Genomic DNA, 25,797 nt, shown 5'->3' with positions numbered 1-25,797 from the left:
CTTCCCACGGGAGACTGCAGGGAGCCACAGGCAGGAGGGGCGCCCGGCCGCTGCCCGGATTTAGCCCCGCACTAAAGGCATCGGAAAGGCTGACGAAAACAGGAAAGGCAGCAGCAAGGAAATACAGCAGGGCCGTGGGCGCAGGTGGTGGAAACCTGCAGCAGCTCAAATCCTGCGGCTGCCTGCCAGAGGCGGGGGTCTGGAAGACTCAGCCCCAACCACATGCACCTCCTCTTAGGAAAAATCTCATTCCGTGACTTTGTGCACCGCCTCGGGCGCAGCTGAGCCCCGAACCCGGAGGCACTTACTCAAGCTGCTGCTTATCCTGAATTTCCCTCACTTCTCCCTCAGGGGGCAATGCAGCGGCACCCCCCACCCAGGCTCCTCCCCGCTTCCGTCCCCCTCAGAGCAAGATGGCGGAGGGGGTGTCTCCCGTCATGCCCCGCGGAGGCGGAGGCCGCTCCTCTTCAGTGGACACTGTGATCAAAATGGCGGCAGCGGCGGGAAATACGAGTGGTTTTTGTCTCTCCCGTGTTTGAGTCGGTAGCTGCGGCGCTATGGACGCCTTGGGTTGTATGAAGTCCCTGCTACTGGCAGCCGCGCAGTACCGAGCTGCCAGGACACCGCCTAACGCGGAGCTCCTGCAGCGCAGCTTAGAGGTGAGGGCGGCGCCGGTCCCGGGTCCCCAGGCCGCGGTGGAAGAGGGGCGGTCCGGTGCGGCCGGGTATGCGGGGGTGGCCGTAGCGCTCCCTCGGGGGCACGGGTGGCTCTTCTCGGGGCCCGGCCTCGGCAGGCTCCTCGCCGCCCTGGGCGACTGCGGCGCCGGCTGTAGGGCCGCGGGGCCTTCGGCCGGCTTCCCCCCGCCGCTACGTGCGGCCTCCCCCGCGCCTCAGCGGCTGGAGACGGGCAGACCCGCGCGGTGACCGCCTGCCAGGGGCGCTGGTGGCCGAGGGCGGCTGTCGGACAGAAGAAACGTTTACGTTTTTAGCAATAACCCCGGACTACTACTATGTCCTTTATTGTAACGGTTTATGGTGTTTGTGTATATTTACAGATGTATACAATATGTTTGTACACACATAGACTAAGTATATATTGTGCCTTATAAGGGACTTTTTTTTTTGTTTTTTAATATCCCTTAAATCTTGACCCACAAGGATCACTTATTTTCACAACTTAAAAACAGAGTTTGAATGATGAACTGGTCTTGTATCTGGAGTTTGCCAGTTTAATGCAAGGCATAATCAAAAGTGTTTGTTGCTAAGGGCGAGGCCTGTTTGTTTCTCTGACCTCCCGGTAGGGTCCTGTGTACAACTCTTGTGGGGGGCACACAAGACTGAATTGCTTAATCTTCAAGGTACCTGCTAAAACATTCATTTAAGAGTGAGTATTCGGTTTCTCTGTATCCATTGTAAAGAGGTATACAGGGAATGTGCAAAACCAACATTATATTGCTCTCTTATGCAAGTATAACTCATGCCTACCTGTACATCAGTACAGGTATATAATTTTCAGCGTCTTCTTATATGGGCTTTTCTGAATTCAGGTTCTCTTTTTTTTTTGTCTCAAGCAGAGAGTGCTCCCAAAGCAGCACTACCTGTTACTGCTTATCCTTCCTGCAGAGTGGCACCTTTGGGTTCACGTCCACATCTTTAGAATGCAGGCTGTTGGGCTGAGCTGATAAATGTTTGTACTGAGCAGTCTGGTTGTTCTCCCAAAATCAAGCCCTATCTTTTATCTATGCTAAAACATATGTAGGAAGAGTAACCTGATATTAATTCTGTTCAATGTGTGAAGAAATAAAAAGTGTTGCTCTACTACAGCTATGAGGTTAAAAAGAATGCTGTTACTATGAATGCTGCCAGGAAGCCAATAAAATAAGCCTCAATATGTTTATAAATTATCACAATGTAAACTTAGTACTTTCCAAAAGTAAAGGAAATACATACACAAGAACGAAAACTAGATTTTTTTTCAGAACTTTTTCTTTATCGAATGTGAATACAAATGTCCTGTGGCACTTAAATTCTCAGTTTGTCAAACAGGGCAAAATCTATTTACTGCAAGTCCATGCTTTGATTTCTGTGTTAAATACTTTGTTGCAGTTGAGTAATTGAGGTTGTTTTTCTGCCTTCGTTTCCAGGTTATCTCTGGACTGAAGCTTACACGACTATTTGCTTCAAACCAGATTCTACCAAGTGAATGTCTCAGTTGCCTAGTTGAACTTCTCGAGGATGCTAACCTAAACCCTTCTCTAACATTGTCTGTGGTTACCTTGCTATCACAGCTAGGTAAGGTTTGCGTCTGAACTCTTTATCTTGGGTCTGGGAGAGGGAAGACAAGACAGGTGCTGATTCTGTGGCATGGGTGATGAACTTGAAAAAAGCGTAAGCTGTGAAAGATGAAGTGTTTTTCATTGTAGTGGAGTGCTTGGCTGAGCCACTTGACTTGTATGGACACGGGCAGGTAAGATGTTAAATCACAATGGGAAACAGATTTGAAGTCATTGCTGTGGAATGACTATGATCATGCTTGTTACAATTTTTCCTCAGTGGGCAGGGTGAGGAATTATTCTTTTCTTGGGTCCCTGATTTTTGGAGCTTGAAAAGACAACATTTTTTTTAATGAAGAAACCTGCCTAGGGGATGCAAAGATAGGGAGAAACCACATTACATCAACAATTGTTGTCACCTCAGTTAAGTCCTCCCATTGGAGTGCTTGTTTGTGTAGCAGTTGGGCTCTCCAATGGTCTGATCCTGTGTGCCTCAGGTTTTCTCAACGAGGAAGTAGATTCTGCTGGCTCTTACTTATTTCTTGGGACGGATTTTTTTTTTCCTCCAATTTCACAGAAGTGAGACTTGATTGTCTAGGGAGCTTTGTGCTCACCATAACCTACATATGTAGACTACATATACAGAGAAAAATCATCCCTTCACTACTTAAGTTTTCATCGTGCGTAAGTGGTTAGTTGAGATTTGAGTCCCTTATGATGACCACTTGTTTATCTTCTCTGATTCATTGAGTTTTTAGCCTCTGAGCTTCTTTTTATAATTTTTTTAATTATTACTTTAAAATTGTATTTGTTGCTGGGATTTTTAACTATTTTCTTACAACCTATTTGATCTGGAAAACTTTAAGAATTGTAGTCCTCCTCTAACTGATCTATTGCTTTACCTGTCATCCTTGTTTGCTCCATCTTTTCCAGGTCTGCCTAAGCAGAACTGACATTTTGTGTTTACCTACTGCTAGATAACCTGATCACGGTGTCGATTTTAGTCAGCTTGCCTAGCTGTAGTGTGAAGCAAGAAACTGAGATAAATGATTTTAAGCTTTAAAGCCTTTTAAGTGCAGGATTCAAGATCTCGAACAGAACTAAAACTTTGTAGGTAGGAGGTAGACCATTCCTTCAGTGTCCAGGCATTTTAAGGAAAGGGTTAGTGTTTCAATTAGCAGTAAGTTCAAAAGTGGGTAGAGATGCAAGTGCATAGGAGCTGTGATTTATTTTTTGTTATTTTTATTTGTGAAATATACATGAAAAACTAATCAAAGACTTTGGCTTCTGCTTAGATCTGTAGCTAATACAACAGCCGCTTTTGCTATTGCGTAGCGGATTTTGTTAATAATTCTTAAATTCCAGCCTTAGACAATGAGACCAGAGAAGCTCTTCAGCGTACCTACAATCTGACCAGCGTGCTGGCAGGAGTGGTTCATCGAAGTTCTACTCACCTTAGTGACCCGGCCTTATTACAGGTAACAGGAACTAATGCTTAATAATATTTGTCTTCTGTTATATAGTATGCATGACACTGTATGCATATAATAACTCTTTAAAAGCTTTATCTGAAATAATGTGTTGAGGAAGAGTTGATTTAAGATGCATATTTGCTGTCTGAGGCTAGTATGGCAGGGTTTTAGCACTGTGTAGAGTTCTTGTATTGTCTCTTTAATCTTGCTTGTATTTCTCACCTGCTCTAATTAATTTTTTTTTAAAAAAAAAAAACCACAACCAAATAAAAAAAACTGGTTTTGAAATTATCTTAAGGAATCACTGCTTGAGAGCTTGGAAGGCTATTTTCCCGTTAAGATATTTATTTATTTCTCCTAGTGTACATAACAAAAGCCTGGAGCTTGTTGTGTCTAATCAATACTTTGACAAGTAATTGTGAAGGAGTGAAAGGAAAGCTGTGGCTGTTAGTTCTCATGGAAGGTTTGCAGGTCATGTATGCCTCCTCTGGTCAGTGCTGTCTGCCAGTGAATGCAAGGGGGCAGCAAGAATGCTGTCTGGGGGACTTTACTACCATTAGATCTGTTAACAGTCTTTACAGCAAACCTGTTTTCCTATAAATGTACTTTCTACAAGAGATTGCAAAGTACTTTTTGGATTTTGGTGAAACTTCTAGATCTTTCAATAGGACAAAGCCACTTTCTGACTGACAGAATGATGAGCTTGCTGACAAGGCAAAGGGGAGAATTGAATGAGCCAAAATGGTAACTCCTCTGTCAAAATGAAACCTTATTCATCTGTTTGGGCTTTTAATAACTACAGTAGTGTGGCAGGACATTACTCAAATGCTTGTATCAGCTTGTGTGATTGTTATGTTAACATTAGAGTCTGAAAAGTAATTCGGTTGTGGTGTCTGGTTATTTGTCTCTTCAATTTCAGCTTTTGTAACTTGTAACATTCTTCAATTAGATGCTATAGGAAAGACATATGTAAATAGCTTTTTATTTCCTCAGAGTATTCAATTGCTGCAGAAGCTAACGTACAATGTTCCAGTCTTTTGCGCTGGTGCCAACATCGATGAATTAATTTCATTTCTAATGCATCATGTGTAAGTGTGTACTCAGTTGTCTTTTCTTATGGGAAATATCTAGCTAAGTTTCTAAACTTTCTGAAGGCTATTAGCATGCTACACTATCCTGGTCTCCAGAGCGTGCTGTGACACTTTTGCTCTGAAGTTAACAGATTTCTCCTTAAAAAACATGTTTTTACAGATTGCCGAATGCAGTGATTGTGGGGCTTTGAGCGATTGAATATTAATTGGCCTCTTAGCTCTTCCTCACACCTGGGAGCAGGGAGCTAACAAAGAGAAAAGCCAGGAGAAAATTCCTGTCTGTCATTAGAAGCAAACTTATGTTAGATGAATATAAATTTTTTACAAGTGTCCTTGTAAGAGATCTAATGACTATTAAAAGCACCTGCAATAAAGGACCTTTGATCTCTGATACTTTTTTAATGGATGTGCTCAGTTAAAAACTGCCCGCACTATGGGGACTGCAATCTGAACTTTGCTTTGCTTGATGGAATGGTGCCTAATTGGAAAACAAAAGCAAACAAAAAACCCGAAACAAAATTAAAAGTCCCCCAACCACTCCATTGCCACACCCCACAATTTTTTGTAATTAAATTCTGAATATTGTAATAAAACATATTTATTTAAACTTCTGTACTTTTCTTTAAAGTCAATCCACTGAAGACGAGTTAACGATACCATGTTTAGGACTCCTGGCAAATCTCTGTCGTCACAACTTATCTATTCAAACTCAAATAAAATCTTTGGTAAGAGTTTTGGTTTTTGTGGCATAATTCTCTGTCTTGAGGGCAAGAGGGAGTTATTTGAGTCTGGGGAATTACCTTAGTATTTCTTATGCACTTTCTTGCGGCAATAATAGCCCTGATCTGTTTGTTCTCTAGAGTTGGTGGTTGTTTCTCCCATATTGTAGAAAATAACTAGTAAAACAGGAAGTTGTATATTCTCTTCCCTGCTCTACATTTCTGTATTGTTGCCCTAGCTTGTGTTATGCATTCAATTTCTACAACTGTTCTCTGCAAATGAAAGGTGAATTTAAAATTTGAGCATTCTACCTTAGAGAAACTGAATGTTCTTAACATAAAGACTGTAAGCTCTGGCCAACAAAATAAATCAGTAAAATACCACTAATCTTGGTGTCAGGTCAGGGCCCTTCAATCCTCAAATACACATCCATATCTGAGCTACCCAGTTCCTGTCTCTTCATAAATCAGTGCAAGCATAACTTGTTGCTCAATTCAGAAATACAAATTCATCTACATGGCAGTGAATGTTGTACTGCTTACCTTGGAAGGGAGGCAGGAGGAGAAAGAAGGAAATGCTGTCAGATCTGATTACTGAGCAGAGAAGGGATGAGGGTAAACTTTCAGTGGTTGTTTTCTATTAGAGACTTCAGCAAAATTACTTTCTCTTCTTTATTTAAAATAATGATGGAATTTCTTCCTTAGTATGGGTTTTCTCATTTTTCCTTTCACAAGTTCAACAGAGAATTTAGTCATTAACATGAACACCAGTATTGTGCAGTAGAACACTGAAACAGATTTCCTAGAGTGCAGTCATCATTGTAATATGTTTTTTGTATTACTATTCGTGATCTGTATGGCTTACTTATAAATATGTACAATCTGTAACTTTGATGTTTTTATAAACAGAATAAAATTTATAATGCTTGTATTTCTCCTTTTTCCTTCAGAATAATGTGAAGAGTTTCTATCGTACCTTAATAAGTTTCCTGGCCCATAGTAGTTTGACTATGGTTGTGTTTGCACTTTCAGTATTATCAAGCCTTACTTTAAATGAAGAAGTAGGAGAAAAAGTAAGTGGTACTTTGAAGTCTGTTCTATTCTGAAGTTGAAGACAAAACTAATAGTCACACTGGTAAAATAAAAGTCTAGTTCCAGTTAGTTTTAATAAGAAAGACACCCAGCAAAGTAAGTACACGTCCATAGAAAACGTTCTTCTTCCTTTCAGCTCTTTCATGCTCGAAATATCCATCAGACTTTTCAGTTAATATTCAATATTGTTGTAAATGGAGATGGTACTCTAACAAGAAAATACTCTGTTGATCTACTCATGGATCTGCTGAAGAATCCTAAAGTTGCAAATTATCTCACCAGGTATGGCTTCACTTCCTAAAAGTACAGGATATTTTTCCTAAGCTCTTGTTCAATTCCTTTGCTATATGCTATTTGTATTCTTAAGCAAACATTGGAAAAAACATTCTGCAGAGGCTTTTTGAATCTTACTAGTTGATTATAACTGCTGTACCTGAAACTAAAAGGATTCTTGTGTTACTAGCTTCACACAGAAGTGTGAATCAAAATCTGTGGTTTTCATTGTTACTTAAGGAAAGTATAACATAGGAACATAACATAGCTATGTTCAGTAATTCTTTGTCTGATCACTGACACTGTTCAGACAACTTGATGAATAGCTACCTTGCCTTTTACAGGCCTGTTGAAGCTATAGTCCTTGTAATACCGTAGCTGTAACGGGAGGGCATTACAGAGTAGGTCTGTGGAGGGCTTGACTAGTGGTTCTGCAAATTCAGCTAGCAGCATTTAGTTGCTGAATTTCAGTCTAGTAGTATAAATAGCTAGGAAGTCTTGGCTTATTTTAAGGAATTTGCTTTCATTCTTAGAATATCTTTAAATCTTAGTCTACGTTAAATAGAAATTACGTTATCAAAGCTATCACTGTACTTGAAGTGTTTGGGGTAAGGAGGAGAATAGGGCACTTTCTTTCATCACTGTATAAATTTCTCTGTGTGTTGAAATTCCAATTTTTTTCCCTTCTCTATATATGGTGTAGATATGAGCACTTTACCTCATGCCTTGGTCAAGTATTAGATCTTCTTCGTGGAAGGGATCCTGATTCATCATCTAAGGTATTTATACTTTTTTCAGTTTAAGGTTAAGAAAGTACAACACCTAATCTAGTTTCACTTCTGTAGTCATAAGTAGGTTCTTTGTGCATGAGGGTTGATAATGAAATACACTGACTTCAGAACTCTTTAAGTGACCTATGGTATTCACCAGATTTATATTTTCTAGTTATTTAAAAGGATGTCAGATTGAATTTGTAATGGTTGGGGTTTTTTGTCAGATTATGTGTGTTTGCTTTCAGGCAACAGACATACAGGCAAAAAGCCAACATAAATACCTTTTGTGCTTTGGCTAATAAGGAATTTTGGAATCTACCAGAAATGCAGTGTGTACCCCACTTCATTGGCTAAAACTTGACTTAATACTGATCAGGGAACCATGATGCTAATTTCAAAGATTTAGGAATAAGTTCTTTCATGTTAATTGAACAAATTGATGCCACATTCAGTTAAACAATAAACTGTAGCATTCAGCTTTGTCTCACTAACACCTTATGTAAATGAAACATTTGCTATTTGTTGCTAAAGGCTAAAATATGAAATGTTTGAAAATATTTGGGCTAAATACATCTGTTAAATGAATCTTCAGCTTTCTTATGAATGTGTTTCTCATCATAATAAATGATAAATGCTAATGTTTCTCTGTGTGATTTTTTTTGTTGTTGTTTATTGGTTTTATTTAGAGACATATTGACAAGCAACTTTCCTGAGTGCTTTCCTCTTTGTCTCTGAGTATGCACATGTGCATCCATTTGTGTCTCAGAATATTTTCCCTTCCTTAGCTTTCTTCATTCTGAGTGTATACACATTTCTACTGCTTATTAGATTGCTAGCCAGCAGTCATCCCTTTTTTTTTTTTTAAGAAAGAGGGAAAACAGTACACTGAATACTGTTACAAGCCGTCACTAGTCTAATGAATTGTATTTTTGCTGCTGACTTGGCTTTAAGAAAATAAAACTTTTCTTCCGAAAACTTTGAAGTGCTAAAAGGCATTCCATAGAACTTAGCTATCTCTTTAGACTTGTGCTGTTGGAGTTGCAATTTCTATGTAAGTACTTGATTTAAAAGCATTTGAATTCTCATTCACTTCACACAGATCTTAGAACTGCTGCTTGCCTTCTGTTCTGTGATAGAACTGCGTCATACCCTGCGGCAGGCAATACTGGAACCATCTGGCTTGCCAGTGTCTGCAAATACCAGATTTGGGACTCGCTCAAAGACTTTTGAACCTTCTGTTGCACTGGTACACTTGTCAAACCAGCCACTGGAAGACTCCGAAGACTGTTCAGTTCTAGCATTGCAACTATTCAAAGAGATTTTTGAGGTACCAAGACTGGTAATTTAAAGAGCTTCATAGCAGCTATATTTTAATTGATTTTTAAACAACTACTGGCATTTTACTGGAAAAATAGCATATAAAAATATACCTGAAAGAAAATTCTTCGTGTTCTAGAATTCCATAGTTTATAAACCAACTACTTTTTATTTTTTTTAAAAGACATCCTGTATTTTAGAAATATGTCTGCATAGAAAGTTAAGTGGAAGATATGGCAGTTCATAAAGTCATGAGGTAGATAAAAAGTTATCAAAGAATTCCTTTCTAGGACTTCTAGAAGTGAGGAAGTTTCTGCTGTTTCTGTGCTCTTTGTTAAACTTACTCCTCCAGTATGATACTGATCAGCAGTCTTAAACCTGAAATTGCAAGGGGCTGGGAAAGCTAGAAGACAGGCTTGTGGAGGAAGAGGTAGAGTAGACTTGGCTTCCTTGTTCTGTAGTTTTAAATATTGACATAAAATAAAATGTGTTTATTCCAGGATGTTATTAATACTGGGAACAGTGCATCAACCGAACACTTTGTGGATATTTTGCTCCCTGTTCTCCTTGATCATCTTCAGATGCCAGAACAGATTGTGGATGAGCTATTAGTGAAGAAAAAGTGTGAAAGAATGGTCAAGGCTATTAATGTCCTGACAAATATCCTTTTTATGTGCCTATTGGCAATTAATTTTATTCCTCCACCATGATCTGCTCTAAGATGTTAGAAGAAAGGTCCATCTTGAATCATTTTAATAGCTTTTAATGACAATAACTGCCCTAATTTTACTTAGGACTGTCATTTTGAAAGAGCTTAAGTAGCTTTCTAATTACTGTGAAATTATTGTGTAATACAGTGGTGCAGGATAAAATGTGGTGGCTATTCAACAGTATAGAAGCACTTTGCAGATCAAAAATGAAGATGAGTGTGTGCTGTTGAAATTATAATGGGAGTGTGTGTGGCCATTGTCTTGATCAGTATAGTATTTTCACCTAGCTAAGTCAAGTGCAGCTCCCAGACAAATATGACATAAACTTAGATCAGTGAAACGAGGAAAAATAACATGGAATGATACCGTTTTGCACTCTTCTTGGAGTCGTTGGTGTCCACAGTATCATGTGTTAAGGAGGACGTGACTGCAGGACCTAATCCTGCATCTAAGCTGAGTTCTGTGAAAAAGTCTTTGCTTATTCACTTGTAGAGAACTAGTTCTTGTATGGAACTGATTGTTCACTGCCTTCTGTTCGTCATTTCTTTATGCTACCTATTTTATTGTCATTTCTCTTAGCTGTTTCCAAGTAGATGTGTTTTAATTGAAAAGTGAAGCTTACTCGGTTTGTGAGTTAAGCGTGACTTAAGTGGTTTATGTAGTTGGGTTATAAAAGCATTTCTTAAGGCTCCTGTGCTTTGATACACAAACTTTTGTGTCCTCGTTATTAGAAAATGTTGCCTTTTGGTGGCAATGCCTAAGCATAGGTATGTAAAGTTTATTCTTAACTCAGTCTACTGCTCTGTAGAGATGACATACTGAAAATGTGTGTCTCAAAGGTACTGACTGCCAGCCAGTGCATGTCTCTAATAGAAGACCAATTTACCTGTAGTGGGATTGATACTGGTTTTGGGACAAAAGTAGTGGACTCTAAAATGTGGTGAGCATACAAATTTATCTAAAATCTAATTTAGCAAGATTTGTATGACAATTGTGATAGTGTTCCAATGGAACGTATATTGTAGTTGAAAGTACTATTTAAATGCATGTAAATCAATACTATTTTTAAATCAAACTTTTTAAAAATCAATACTATTTTTAAATTTTTTGGCAATAGAAAGTAATGTTTCTGATCAGTTCAATAAGTAAAACCTAGCTTAAACATTTGGATGTTGTTTTTTGGTATAAGCTGGAGATCCACTTATGTGGAACAATGATCTTAAAGCTCATGCAGTAGTTCAAGCTTATCCAAGTTGTAGCTTACCAGAACTACTCATAGCACCTAATTTGTGCAACCAGAGTTCAAAAATACCACATATTGAGAGGGGCAGGGAATTATTGTGCTGAAAAGGGAATATACATTCCTTCAGCTCAGTGTCAATATAACTAGGAGTTATATAGCCAAAAACCAGTGAAATAGAATTGGACCTACAATTAAACACTCCTCACTTTCAACTTGAAAGTTGGTTTTTTGCTCTTCACTTCTGCTATCCTTGACGTGCTGGAGGAGCTCAGCAGCATGTCCAAGGAACTCGGTGATCTCTTGGTGTTGGCATTGTTGCTTTGCTAGACACATTTAATTTCTTTGTGAAGGTATTTATTAACTTTTTAAATTGACTGAATGTATTTATAAGTGTTGATTTGACAAACCTCACTCTACCTTTCCTTTTGTCCCACTTTGCTTTTTTTATTTGTATGTTTAAAAGCAACCTTGCTGCTGATATTATTTTGAAAACACTTGATCTTATGAGCAGACTGAAGCAGGATGTACCTGGTATGGAGGTCAGCTTCTACAAAATTTTACAGGTATGATTTTAAAATGTCTTATGAAGCATATCTGTGAAGGAAAATGCATTGCATTACAGTAGTTTTAGTTCTGAATGTTTTGCATGCTTATCTCTGAAGCAGTAAAACTTCTAGGAAAATATACTCCCCTGGGCACCTTTCTTAAAGGTTATCTCATTGTTAATTCTTCTAAAATAAGAGCAGTTTGCTTTTACCCCAATCATTTATTTCAGTAATGCATGTGAAATCATACTTCAGCTGTCTGGTAAGAATTATCCTTGGAAGACTTCTTTAGCACTGCAGTTTAAAGGTAGCAAACTAGAAAAAAGTTATCACAACCACATAATTATTTATGGAGTTGGTTACTGTTAAATATACATATATATGTATATATATATACACACACATACATATAATTACTGACTTTGTAAAACAACTTCTGATAATGATTGGTCAGATGATAACTTAACAATTTGTTTTGTAGGTGGAAAAGTAACCCAGGTAGTCAAACACTTCACGCTGTTTTGGAGAGTTTTCTCTCAAGAATGGGAACTGTGTAATTTAGTGTGCAGCAATGAGAGTTTTGCAATCCTCAGGAAATCCTTATAAAACTTAAGGTTGGATAATGGAAATCAAGTGCTTGAAAACTTGAAGGAATTAATAGTCTTTTTACCTAGTGTGTTGGCTTTAATGGGAAAACACATTTCTAAATAATCTGAAGGGTAAATTGTTTTTAAGAGTAATTCTTCTTCCATTGACTTCACGCTCAGGATTTAGAAGGGTAAGCTTTAAGAATGTAGCTTAAGTTTTGAATAAAACATTTCTGTGCTTACAGGCCTTGATATTGTGATGTCTGGGTGGGTTTTTTTGTTCACTGTTCTATCTGGTTTTGACTGAAGTAGTTTATTTTTTTAGGATCAACGCTTGATTACGCCTTTGACGTTTGCTTTAACATCAGATCATAAAGAGCAAGTCCAAGTGGGACTTGGAATACTATTTGAGGCTGCACCCTTACCGGATTTTCCTGCCATAGTGTAAGTTTATTTTTGTGGTAGTCTGGTAGGATTTGACATTTTTATGGGCTTAGTGATATTCATGTTTCTTGGCATATTACCTTCAGTTCATCAGAGAAATTTTAGAAAAAATGTCTTTTTTTTTTCTTCTTTATCTGAAGTTAAGAGAGAGTCATGACAAGGGTGGGGAAAAGACTACCAACAATCAAGTGACAAAGTGGTAGACTGGGTTGGAAAACAAAGGTTTTGGGTTTATGTGAACAGGAGGAACCTTACAATCAACACAATATGGCTAAAGCTGAGTCACCCCGATATGCACATAAATAAGAGATTGCCTACAGGACAGCACTGTGGGGGGGAGAAGCCCACATACTCTTCCTGGGAAACCAGCAAGGTGGGGTGCCTCTGAAATGTCTGCAAAATAGTGCATACAGCATGGGGAAGAAACAGGAGAAACCGGAATTTTACATGCAGTTACAGGGCTATGGAATCACAGACCTGTGGTGGGATGCCTCACATGAGTGGAGTGCCCCAATGGATAGATACAGGATCTTTAGGAATGATGGGCCAGGAAGGTGACGAAGGAGAGTTGCCCTTTTTATGAGACAGCAGAGGGAATACATGGAACTCTGCCTTGGGACAGATAAACCAGCTGAGAGTTTGAGTTAGGATTACGAGGCAGACCAAAATAAGGAATGTTGTAGTGGGTGTCTGCTACAAGCTGCCAGATCAGAAAGAAGTAGTAGATGAAGCCTTCAGACAACTGGAAGAAGCCTCATGTTCACAAGCTGTGGTTCTTGTAGGAAACTTTAAATACCTTGATATCTACTGGAGAGGTAACACAGTAGGGTGCAAGCAATCCAAATGGTTTGTGGAGCACACTGATGGCCACTTCCCAACACAGGATTGAGGAGCTGATGATAGGAGGCATTCTGCTGCACCTGATTACTACCAAACAAGGAAGAATTGTTTAAGGATCTGAAGGTCAGTGACATCCTTGGTTGCAGTGACCATGAGATGGTGATGCTCAGCTTCCTAAGAGGAGGGAACAGGGTAAAAAGTAGGATCACAACCCTGGACCTCAGGAGAGCAGATCTTGGCCTCTTTTTCATTATCTACTTGAAAGAATCCCGTGACATGCAGCCCTGATGAGAAGAGGGGGTGGTTGATTTCTTTTTCCCCTCCTCCCCAAAGGATCATTTTATTCAAGGCGTTAATGGTCCATCCCAATCAGCAGAAAATCAAACAAATGTGGCAGGAGACTTGCAAGGAGATCCTGACAAAATTAAATTATAAAAAGGAAGCACACAAGAGGCAGAAGCAGAGGCAGATGACCTGGGTGGAATATAAAGACAGTGGCCAAGTATACAGAGATGAAGTTAGAAAAGCCAGAGCTGATCTGGAGTTGAAACTGGTCACAGATGTGAAGGGCAACAAGCTGAAGTATGCCAGCTTGTTGTGAAGTACACACAGCCTTCGAAAAAATATGTGCCTTTCTGCTGAATGGGGCATGGGACTCGATGGCAAAGATGATCAATAGCACCCTGGACTTCATTAGGAAGAGTATTGCTGGCAGGTTGAAGGAGGTCGTCATTCCCCTCTGCTCAGCCCTGTTGAGACCACATCTGGAGTAGTATGTCCAGGTCTGGGCTCCCCAATACGAGAGAGATAGACATACTAGAGTGAATCTAGTGAAGGGCCATTAAGGTGTTTGAGGGACCAGCATGTCATACAAACTGAGACTGAGAGCTGGGATTGTTTAGTTTTGAGAAGACTTTGTGGTAGATCGTATCAATATGTATAAATGTCTGATGGGAAGGAACAAAGGAGATGGAGCCAGAGTCTTCTCAGTGGTATCCATTGACAGGACAAGAGGTAGGCACAGACTTGAAATACAGGAAATAAAACCTTTTTAATTTCTTGAAATATAAGGAAAAAATCTTTTACTGTAAGTAGAGTCAAACACTGGAAAAGGCTGCCCAGGGAGGTGGTGCCATCTTCATCCTTTGAGACAGTCAAAGCTACTGGCTGTAGTCCAGGGCAACCTGCTTTAGAGGTTCCTTTCAACCTCAGCTATTCTATGATCACATGATCTTGTGGATATAGGAAACATTTTTATAATGGCCAGTAACAAGTACTCTGGCTGGAAAAATAAAGGATCTGTACAGTCCAATATGCCAGCAGTTGTATAATGGAATAGCCAAATAACATGTCTATAAATGCAAGTTAAAAATGGGATTTGTTTAGCTATGAAGCAGTTGAGAGAGCTCTTCAGTGAAGTGGCTGGGTTAACTTAGTAATTAAGAAATTTATCGAGAAGAAAAGTTTGGTGGTTGTTTTTTGCTGTTGTTTTTTTTTTCATTTTTTTTCTTTTTTTTTCTTTTTTTTGACTGGTGCCTCATAAAACTAGCTCTTTGGACTTCTCATTCTCTGATTTGGAACATGTCCTTAGTAGCTGTCTTGAAAATATCAACCACAAGCTACATACAGACACTGGAATATAGGAAATTGTAATTACTTGTCTAAGCTTTTGTGTTCTTTTCCCTGTACAAATTTTAAGTGATTGACTTTTATCCGCATACTTAGATTTTGATTAAAACTTACAAAATGAAATGTGCTGTACTCAATATAGTATTGTAAAATAGCATTGCAGATAAGGAAAAACTAAGGTTTATTGGTAGCACTCTGCCTTTTCATGATTCAATCTTATTTTTATGCTCAATGAAAATCCATGTTAAATACCTTCTCAATCTTCCTACTTAGAAACAGTGGCCTAATTAAAATGGCATGTGAAACAACCTGTTTCTTAAGCTAATAAGAGACAGACAATCTAATCTGTTCTGCTCTAGAAGAGCTGAACACTGTGCCCTTTCTGGCAAGATACTGCACTTGTTTCTAAAGGCTAGCTATAACAATAGGCTAGCCTGTTTGTTTTTTTCTGCTTTGCATATCCCTGGACAGTTTGAACATGTCTGATACTCCATCTTAATGTTGTGCAATAATGCAAATGTAACTGTTCCCAGTAGTCTGTTTTCAACAAAAGAGAAGTTAATTATATTATGAAATTGTTCTCATTTTCAGTATTTGGGGTTGGACTAGATGACTTTTGAAGGTCATTTCCAACCCTAACCATCTATGATTCTGTATTTGTAGCATATTGTTTCATTAATAGCCTTTATGTTTATACAGACTTGGTGAAAACATTGCAGCAAATAATGCTTACAGACAACAAGAAATGAAGCATGCATCAAAAAGAATCCAAATGCTGTCACCTGCGACCAGCGTTACTTCAGTGAAGTGTTCTTCATCCTGTCCTCCAAGTGATGAATCTACAACTTCAAATATACAGGAATTGACACAGAAACTTAATTTGGGACTAAAGGTTAGTAGAATTTGTATACCGTTGTTAAGTATTTGACACTTTTACTGAGGGGAATGGAAATTAAAATCCAAGTGTCAGGCTATAGTGCGTGTATCAGTTGAGGTCAGTTTAGATTCCTACCTATTTAGGAATCCTTTTACTAACCTACTTAGCAGAATTCAGTGATGATTCTTTGTGCTGCATCAGAAGCTGGGCTTCATGTTGAATGTTGAAACCACTTCCTCCAGTGGGGTTACCCACACTCTTCTAGCTGTAAGATGTGGAGGCAGGTGTCAGTTATAGTCACAACTGCCTCGACTTGCTGGGATGCATACAAGGAGCCCCCTCCCTCTATTTCCTAAGAAACAACTTGTAATAAAATAGAGATCGTATGCTGCTTTATAAGAGTATGGTGCATCTCTTGTATGTCTAAACAGGCATACGAACACTTTTCTCGTCTCTTCTTGCCTGTAGCTCTTTAGTATTTGCAGTTCAATTCTTGTGGCCTTCTTGAAAATGCACTTTTATTACTTCAGAAGAAAGCTTTTGCTTCCCTCTGCAGCAACATTCATTGTGAATGAGACACTCAAACAGGCACTACGTATGGCGCGCTTCTTTGCGAGCCATACTGTCAGATACTGAATATACTTCCTCTTTCTCTGCTGTTCAAAGCAAGTTAGTTGCTTTGTAGCTGCTTTAGCCATGTGCATTTCATGCTCTTAATATCAGGGGAAATTACTTGTCCTGTGAGGGGATTGCTAATTCTCCAGGAAAGATTAGACCAAGGGGAACTGTTTTAGAGTGATATTACCTTTTCATAGTGCTGGACTGATAGTCTTCTGCAGATGAATCCTATTCAACCTAAATAGTTCAATTACTCACAATCTTTCCGCAAGAGTCAGATGAATGCATTTGAGCAGACAATCCCAGGTATGAAAATAAGAACTTGAAAAGCTAGTGGACAGCTGGAGCTCACAAAACTACTGAGCTCTTGAGGCACATGTTACCTGTCTAAGTAAATACAAATTTACAGTAGCAGTAATTGCAAAACATTTCCACAGATGAAGGAGCCGATCACTGATATGAGGATATCTGACATAATGGATGTCTATGAGCAGAAGCTGTCAGCGTTAGCGGTGAGTGCAACCTAATGTGTATGGGTACATTGCTGACTATACATTTAGAAAATGATAATGAAAAATGTTTTTTCTCATGGACAGTCTAAAGAAACTAGGCTGCAAGACCTTCTGGAAGCAAAGGCAGTAGCTCTGGCTCAGGCTGATAGGCTGATGGCTCAGTACCGATGTCAGAGAGCCCAGGCTGAGTCTGAGGTAAGTAGCAGGAGCTTCCTTCTGGGACTCTTGGGGGGAGGCTGTGTAATAATTGTCTGGGTAGCTTTAACTGTGATTGTGTGTGTAAGCTCTATACTGCTTAGCTGTAAGGTATGCTTGCAAGTTAAGGCAGTCTTATTTTCATCAGAAACATCCTGTTTTCCTCTGAATTTTCTCCAGAACAGTTCTCTTTAATGTCCTTTCCCTTACAAGAAATAAACAAAACTAACCTACTGTACTGATTATTGTTTGTTAACCATTAGTGTTAATTTAATGGTAGTGATCTTGAAAATTAATAAAGCCACTTACTAGAATTCTATGTAGAATTTGCTACTATAGGAAGAACTGTTTCTTGATTGTGCCTTTTAATTGTTTGTCAAAGATGAACATTCAAAGAAAGCTTGCTTCTGTGGGGTATGAATTTGAGGTGTGCATTGGAAAATCAGAATTATTTCTATTCTTTGAAGGTTATAATAAAGATTGGGCTGCGGATTACTAAATCCATAGCTAAAATATATCATCTTTTACTTCTTTCCTTTCCCCTCACACTTTCTATAGAAAGCTAAAGGAATTTAGTGAACAAGTTAATTTGTACTTAATATTAGGTGAGAGAAATACTTTTCTTAAAGTAGCTGATGGCATTTTAGTGTTAGATCTGTGGCCTCAAATATGCCTATTACAAAGTAACTTGTGAAACAGAACTGCTTATAATTGTGGAGTTTTTTTTTGTGGGGGGTGTCTTTCCTCTCAAAGGCAAGAACTCTTGCTGCAATGTTGAAGGATGCAGAACGAAAAAATGAAGAACTTAATGATTTGCTGAAAGCTCAGCAAGTAGAATCTGAAAGAGCACAGACTGATATTGAACAGCTCTTTCAACACAACAGGAAATTACAAACAGTTGCTGAAGAACATGAAATACTGAAAAAATCCTCTGTTGATCTTCTTCAGAGGTAAGGCACATAAGATCTCTGAGCAAATACTTTATATTCAAAGAGTGATGAAGCCCTTCAGTGGGCTAAGCACATTAGAAGGGCAACATTACATGGTACTTCATGTTCAAGTGAAAAATTCATTATTTCTTTCTTCTATATGCTTGTCAATGAGGTTGACTTAAGTCATTTAAGAAGTTAATATGTTAAATGGAGTGACAACTGAAGTTGTAGATGTTGAAGGTCCAGTTCAGGAAAGAGCATGAACCCTGTATAAAAGGGAGCATTGTTCTCTGAGAAACAGAATTAACAATGCTTAGTTTCTATTAGTATTATAACATACTCTCAGCTTCCTTCTTTGATCTTACATGCTGTCTTGATGACATACTATAAATAGTCTGGAGAAGCAGCCAATACAGTAAGTCTGCATAAGGCAGGAGCTTGCATCTTTGATCACTTCTGTAGCAAATTTGACTGAAATTAGGTAGACTGAGGCAGGGATGAAGGAGGCACCTTGTATGTCCTGAATTATTTATAAGCATTATTTCTTTAAGATCTTAAGATAAAAAAGGACATGAGACACACAAAAGTACTTAGGGATAGACACTTTTTATGAAAATAGAATATGCTTTGGAAGAATAAAGGTTTAAAAGAACTTTGGCTTTTCAGCTCGCGTGAGCTAGTCTCGTCACTAGATGTCAGTAAGGCAAAGAAGCTGATAAAATTGAGAGCGAGTTTCTTGCTTAATAATAGGAGCAGGCATTATGTTAGACAATTTCAAAGGCATGTTGCTGCCACTAAGGGAGTAATTGACGGAGGAAAAACATATAGAACTCTTGTCTATTATGGTGTTTCTTGAACAAGTATCTAGTATGATTGCTGTGGAAGTGCCTCCTTTTTCAGTTGAATTTTATGCAGCCATACGCTTTGTGAACCTATATTTGACTAGTGAAATAAACCAGCCTCATTCTAGTATCTAACAGTTGTAAATTCTCCAAGGTAGGAAAAAAATAGCTTTCTGATCCTCACAGTCTGTTTATAAAGCAAAAACTTGCTTTCTAAACAGTCTACATGCTTTAAATATACTGTTCCTTAAAAACAATCAGATAATTGACATCAGGGAAGAGACTTTTCCTTTTGGTAGGAAAGTAGGAAAACATTTGCTTAGCGAATGAGATCTGCCTCAAACTTCTATTAAATGCACATAGCATTTTCTTCAGTATGTTCAGTTTTAAATATTACCAGACAAATGGAGGTCATAGACTGACTCAAAGCGTCCCTCAAAAGATGACTGCAAATAGCTAACTTATAACAGTTTGTGTATGTCAAATTTCTAAAGGCATCTGTATGTTTTCTCATTTCCTGAGAGTTTTCTACTGGAGGAAGATTGCTTCCTGATCATTAATAATGCAGGATATGTAAGGGATCCACTGAAGCTTGGCTTGTTAGGTTTTTTTCTTTGCTTCAAGTAGGTTCATTCAAAACAAAACAAAAACAACACCCAAACAAACAACAAACTACCACAAAAAAAAAAATCTTCAACTGAACCCTCTTCCTCCCCCAAAAAAAGCACCTTGCCTTTAGCTTGAGTGGGATGGTTGCACAGATTGTCAAATATTTTTATTTGACAAACTATAAAAGCTCTTCAAAAGCACTTATACTCTTCAACAATAACCCCCTAATTCATTTGTAGGCATGAAACAACTGAAAAACAATATAAAGATCTACAGGTTACATGCAATTCACTAAATAAACAAATGGAAGCAATGAAGAAACTAAATGAATCACTCAAGCAGCAGAATGACAGGTAAGTTCAACTCAGTCTTTTTAAAGCACGTTGAAGGTAAGCAATAAAACTAAATAGCACTTTAGTCTCAATTTTTCAGTTGTACTTTAGGTAACATCTAAGAAGTGGAGTTAGAGCAAAAGATCCTTCAATGTTGCTTTATATGTGTATGTTATATGTGCATGGATAAAAAACTGTAGTAGTAACTTTGGTGGTTTGTTTTGTTTGCTCCTTTATTAGTTGGGAGTGGGGCGGAATACCCACAGACTTCAGTGACAGTGAGATTTTAAAAGAGCAATGAAGACAATCCAATTCTTGGGTGCATTTGAGGGGGTGGAGAGGTATCTTTCTGGTTGTTGCATTCCTAAATGCTGTATCACCCAGGCTTTCATGTATCCCTTTTAGCCTGTAAGGGTTTCCCTGTAATGTTATCAGATCAGGAAAAAAAAAACAACAACCCAACCCTGCTAAACTAATGCATTTTAAAATTGTATTACGAAATACTGGTGGTTGATATTCTGTCTGTGATATAAAACCTCAATCCTCAACCATAAAACTGCTATTACTTATGTCTTCTTGAGGATTAATTATAGGTTTTTGCCATTCTGATAGCTTAAAATAGAGGTTTGGTGTACCTTTCACCAATGTAGCTAAGGGAATAGGACTCCTATTTGAGAAATTTTATTTAATACTTAATTTTGCAGAAGATACCTTTAAAATATGCTCTTAGGTGGGCCTTGTATTCAGTTTAGAAATAAAATGCTATTCTTAGCTTTCCTTGCGAAGTTCACTTCATCCTTCCAGGCTCTTGCCTTGTCAGTAATCAGAGCAGTCCAAATCAGTGCCTTGAGTTCTGATTCAAATGGAAAAAAATTCATACTGATACATTAGTTTGCTACTGAAAAAATTTGGACTCTGCACCAGTGAAAGTAAATGTGAAGTTCAGTGTAACTGGGGAGATATTCTGACAAAACCTGCCTGTTTTTAAAGGCAGGTCAGGGCAGCAGTTATCATATAGATATTCTTGAACTGCCACAAATAAATAAAATGGAGACCATGGAAATGCACTCCTCCCACTCTCCTGCCTAAAGGCTGCAGCTTAAAAACTGGCAGGCATGAAGTGGATGAAGAAGTAGCCAAGAGTGACAGCAGATGCCATCTAGACAAGGCAAGTGGCAGTTAGAGTATGCCTTAGAAATTAGGCTGCCTTGTAATGGGAAAGGTAGATTAGCTTCATGAAGTACCTATTTATTCAGTGATCATGGAAACTAAATATTGTCCTAACTCGTGAGGTCTGCAGCAGTATCTCATGAAATGGTCATTTTTGCTTAGTGTTGTGTGACAATCTGGAAGATGTTCAGAATGGTACTAGAAAATCTTTGTGTAGATGCGCTTGCATGGATTATACCTGAAACAGGTTTTACTAATGGTATTGTCAATTCAGAAGCATACTTAGAGCTAAAAACTCAGCATACTCAGTCACTAACAGCAGTAAATTTTGACTTGAGTTGAGTGACAATTTCAGTTCTGTCATGGTATTTTGAATGTTTTGTGGCTGTAATCAAAAGCAACAGTTTCTGGTGTTTAAGCTCCAAGTATGAACCTTTTCAGTAGTTTTGACCACGTGTTCTCGATCAGAGTGGAAATGACCGTTTTATGGAGGGGGAAAAAAGGAAAAAAAATCTGTCTATATTTACACCCTGCAAACTCATAGGTTTGTTGATTTGAAGCTCCTGACAGCACTGAAAATGATACAAAAATAATTCTAGTGTCTTTAATCTTTAAACTTTGATCATTAAATTTTATTTCCCCGCAATGTTAGGACTGCTGCACAGTTGGTAGAAACTGAAGAGCACAGAAAAGAACTACAGCAACAGCTACAGGAGAGAGATGGCAAAATAGCAAGTAAGTCACTTACCTAAAGGTCACTGAACCTAGAGAACTAACTAGATTAACTAGAAGTTGTTATTAAGTTCTCTAGGTAAACAGCTATATCTTGCTAAGTAACTTGCAAATCTTAAAGTTAGCCAGAGATACGTAACTTAACAGTTGAATTAAACAAATAGACTTTTATTTTTTTGAAAGGATACATAAATGTGATTTTTCCAGACTATATGGACTTCACTGAATCTCTGCACAATATCATGTGTCTCTTCAGAATCTTTTTACGGCATGTCTGTAGGAACTGCAAACTACAAGAGCTTAATTTAACTTTTCCACAAATGACTGAAAGCAACCACTAAAACTTAGCAGTAGGTGACACTACTCAGTAATTCAATTGTTAGCATCCATGTTGAATCAAAAGGAAAAAAAAAAAACCAAACTACCAAACAAAAAAAAAAAACAGCCAATAAACTTGTTTCCCAGGCAATGCAGTGTCTCTTTTCAAAGTTTGGCAACTCATCTTTTAATGTCTTCATTTTCTTAAGCCTTGCAACAGAAAATAAAAGTTCTGGAAGAAAAACTGAAAGCTCAACAGAAAGAAAAAACAGAAATAGAACAAACTGTAGATACTCTTAGAAAGGAATTAAGTAAAACAGAACAAGCAAGGAAAGAACTAAGTATCAAGGTAAGGAATTGTTTGCACCTGCATTCTAGACACCAGAATTTTTTATATCTATATAACTGATAGAGTTGGTAAATCAATATTTCACTGGTAAAGTGGCTGAAGAAACTAGGGCAGTTTATGTAGTGGACAAGAAGAAATTATCTCAGCTTTAATCACGTACCTTTTGAGTTTAGAGTAGCTGAGCTTGAATTTAGGAGAAATGAAGTTAGGGTCAGGTTCTAATGAGGCTATAGGAGTCGTGGTGTGTGAGTACATAATGGTTGGAAGAAAAAAAAAACACCTGTAGTGCAGTATTAAATAAGAGAATGTAGCACACTCCTCTTCAGTAGTTTTGACTACTGTAAAATGTGGATTGGCTTACTTTCTCCCCTTTCTCCTGTCCTGAATTAAAGTACATGTGCTACCTATGTATACACCAAAACGCATCTGATTTTTCTTTTTGGTCTTTAAAATTCTAATAAAACTTGTATTTTTATCTCAGAGAAAAATAGTGTCTTTTTTTTAAAAACAGAGACCAGTTTGGCTATAAAAATTAACTGGGTAATGTTTTTAAAAAAAAAAAAAATCCCCAAAACTTCAGTGCAGCCTATATGTCCTTGCTTTTAAACTTAAAAGGCAGAGATTAATTTTACGTGCAAACCGATCAGCAGTTGTAAAGTGTACTGTCTTGCAAAGCATTTGCTGTAATTCCATTCCCTGGAAGCAAAGTCTCATCTCTCCAGGCAATGTTATCCAGTATACAGCAAATATTTCCCTTGTTCTTGGTAAATATTTACTGGTGTAGGGCTTGAAATTAAATACGGATGGCTTAACTGTGAACACTTCTGCTTAAATAGGACAGTGATAATTGTTGGGGTTAATGTTTTTGCATGGTGTCTAATGTTTTGAAGTGTGGCACTAGCTGTAACAGTTTGTGTGCACCCAGTCTGTAGCTGAGAAAGGTATTTCTGAAACAAGCTTGTAATTTTAAAACTATACTTTTTAATTACTTGCTTAAATTCACCACCCAGGCCACTCGGCTTTCAGCTGATAATGGAGGAAAGGATAACATTTTTCTTTGTTTCTGCAGGCATCTTCTCTGGAAGTTCAAAAATCCCAGTTGGAAGGACGCTTGGAAGAAAAAGAAGCGCTTGTAAAACTACAGAAGGAAGAACTGAACAAACATTCCAATATGATTGCCATGATTCACAGTCTAAGTGGTGGCAAGCTAAGTGCAGAAACAGTGAACCTTACTTTATAGGGCTCTGTTATTAAGGTTTTAGTATTTTATACATATGTATGAATGTATGTAACCATTTTTAAACTTGAAGCTAGTGTACTGTCTGTCTCAAAATATATAAAATTTAAGTAGCTTAACTATGAATTGAGAAGTAGTAGTAGTTGTGGAAGCTTTGGTCTAGAAAAAAACTGAGCTACTGTATAGTAAAGAGGTCTTCTGACGGTCTTGGTAGAAGAATTATCATCTGTATTGGGAGCTGAATACAACCTTTTTCGTGACTAACCTTCCTAAATGTATGTAGGGAAACATAAAGAAATAGGAGTCACTGACAACTTTTTTGTCTGTATGTTCTTCTATTGACTGTCTGGCAAGCAGCGTGCTTCATAGGTAAAGCACTTTTATCGTTTAATCTTGTTAATTTTGACTCTTCTGAATACCATTATTATTTATTTAGTGTTGCTTCCTGATGTCAAAAGTACAAACATAAAAATAAAATGGATTATATCTATTGAACATGTAACACTGAAAGCTGTATTTATCAGTGTATTGGTGCAAGTGCTTCATGTAGTAAATATTGGAGGCATTTCTGAGTATGAGGAGGTACAAGTTTGACCAAGTAGAACACAATGTCCGAATGACTTTTCAGTAAATAGCATAAATTAGGGAAAGCATGCTAAAATGAAATACCTGAATGTACAAATATTTCTTAAATATTCGATAAGACTTTCCTAATCCTATAACACTTCTTTTCATTCTTTAAAAAAGATCTGCACTTTTTTGACGGTCCTATCTGGTGCATGCCAGCTTTTGTAAGCATTGTCTCTTTCTTCTGTACACCAACAAGAGTTCATATATTGTTCATAGTGTAATTATTTAGGTAGTTGGTTTTTAAAAAAATGTACTTTCATATTAAAGACTAGTACTAGAATCTGATGTATGTTTTTGAGTAGCAGAACACTGTCCTTAGTTTAAATGTGACATGAATAACATGTCTTTTTAGTGGTTAGCAGAATTATTTCATTAGTGTCTCTATTTTAATAGGAAGACCAGAGTTTGGGGTGATCTAATATTATATGTTTTTCTGTAGCATTACTGCCTTTATTTGTGTCTCATTTGTAATGGCCAGGTTTTAAAATACTGAGATTTGATTTTTTTTTTTCCCGTTGTGTAATAGATGTCTTATTGAATCTGTTCAACTCATGTCTAACTACAGCCTTGTACTTTCTGTTGCAATTATACAACATCAGATGAACTGTATCTACTTTAACCTATTCCTGAAATATATTTTTATAACTTAACCACAGGTAAGATTTATAGACATTGTTCTGGCCTCTATGAAGATCAGGGGAATAAAAACCAATAATTGCTTTATTTTCTTTGTTTTATGTATTGTCTTAAGTGAGGTAAATTAGAGGGATGACTGCCAACTTTGTGCACAATACATGCAGCTTGGTTGCCTTTTTACATAAAATACAGTTAGGGCTTAGGAAGGTCGGAGGAGGGGGAAGTGTTATCAAAGTTGCTGGGGTAAGGGGTTTTGGTAGAGTTCTGCAAACTCAATTGAGAAAAAAAAGCTTCATTAACCATAACTTCTTACTTCAGTCTAACAGGCTAAGAAATTTGAATTTCATAATAAATTTGCAGACATGACTTCATTTCTATTTAAGTCTCTCGGTCTTGAGAAAAGAGTAAGTAAATGGATTTTTTTGCTCACTTTCTGCCAGAAACTGCTCATGTAAAGAAATTCAAGTAGGAAATGTCAGGCGTCATACTAATTAAACTGATAAATGCTGGTCTGACTTTATTTTCAAATGATGGAATAAGAGGACAGAAACATCAGGCTGCTCACCAGAGTAAGGTTATGCAGTAATAAGGTTCATGTCCCCAGAAAACTAAACAAATCTTTGGAGTTTATATGATAGAATCCACAGCAATAAGCATGGTGTATAAGTGGTGTATAAGTATTCATTGTTTTTTCTTTCCCTGGAGAAATGTGCTGCTTCAGTATGCTGTTCTAAGCCAAGTGAACTCTGTTGGGTTGCATAGCAAACAAGTATGTGGACACATCAGGCTGCTTTGACAGCA

General features: G+C 37.8%; 1 protein-coding gene across 3 annotated transcripts; it reads left to right on the top strand.

Moving 5' to 3' along the window:
- The first annotated feature begins 462 nt into the window (after positions 1–462).
- Positions 463–25,083, top strand: CIP2A (cellular inhibitor of PP2A). Of its 3 annotated transcripts, XM_086762723.1 has the most exons (21): positions 463–659; positions 2,144–2,291; positions 3,638–3,750; positions 4,738–4,832; positions 5,464–5,560; positions 6,505–6,627; positions 6,783–6,928; positions 7,623–7,698; positions 8,792–9,019; positions 9,510–9,669; positions 10,518–10,659; positions 11,426–11,525; positions 12,420–12,538; positions 15,707–15,899; positions 16,940–17,014; positions 17,099–17,209; positions 17,963–18,159; positions 19,832–19,945; positions 21,747–21,829; positions 22,354–22,493; positions 23,563–25,083. In XM_086762723.1, exons 1-21 carry the CDS (start codon positions 558–560, stop codon positions 23,731–23,733), a joined length of 2,733 nt encoding a protein of 910 aa, XP_086618849.1. In that variant the 5' UTR covers positions 463–557; the 3' UTR covers positions 23,734–25,083. The 3 variants fall into 3 exon arrangements, with proteins under 3 accessions (XP_086618849.1, XP_086618858.1, XP_086618862.1); XM_086762732.1 differs by lacking the exon at positions 6,505–6,627; XM_086762736.1 differs by lacking the exon at positions 22,354–22,493.
- Positions 25,084–25,797: the final 714 nt, after the last annotated feature.

This window comes from Chlamydotis macqueenii, chromosome 1 (genome assembly GCF_036417535.1).
Source record: "Chlamydotis macqueenii isolate bChlMac1 chromosome 1, bChlMac1.mat, whole genome shotgun sequence".
Classification (NCBI taxonomy): domain Eukaryota; kingdom Metazoa; phylum Chordata; class Aves; order Otidiformes; family Otididae; genus Chlamydotis; species Chlamydotis macqueenii.
Note: the sequence above shows the minus strand (reverse complement) of the source record. Positions and strands in the feature narration are given on the sequence as shown.

Bases quoted from the DNA above. Each gene is read 5' to 3' on its own strand.
- CIP2A (XM_086762723.1), top strand. From the start codon at position 558: ATGGACGCCTTGGGTTGTATGAAGTCCCTGCTACTGGCAGCCGCGCAG. The intron at 6,929-7,622 runs GTATGGCTTCAC...TATATGGTGTAG, and splicing joins GTTGCAAATTATCTCACCAG to ATATGAGCACTTTACCTCAT. The intron at 21,830-22,353 runs GTAAGTCACTTA...CATTTTCTTAAG, and splicing joins GAGAGATGGCAAAATAGCAA to CCTTGCAACAGAAAATAAAA.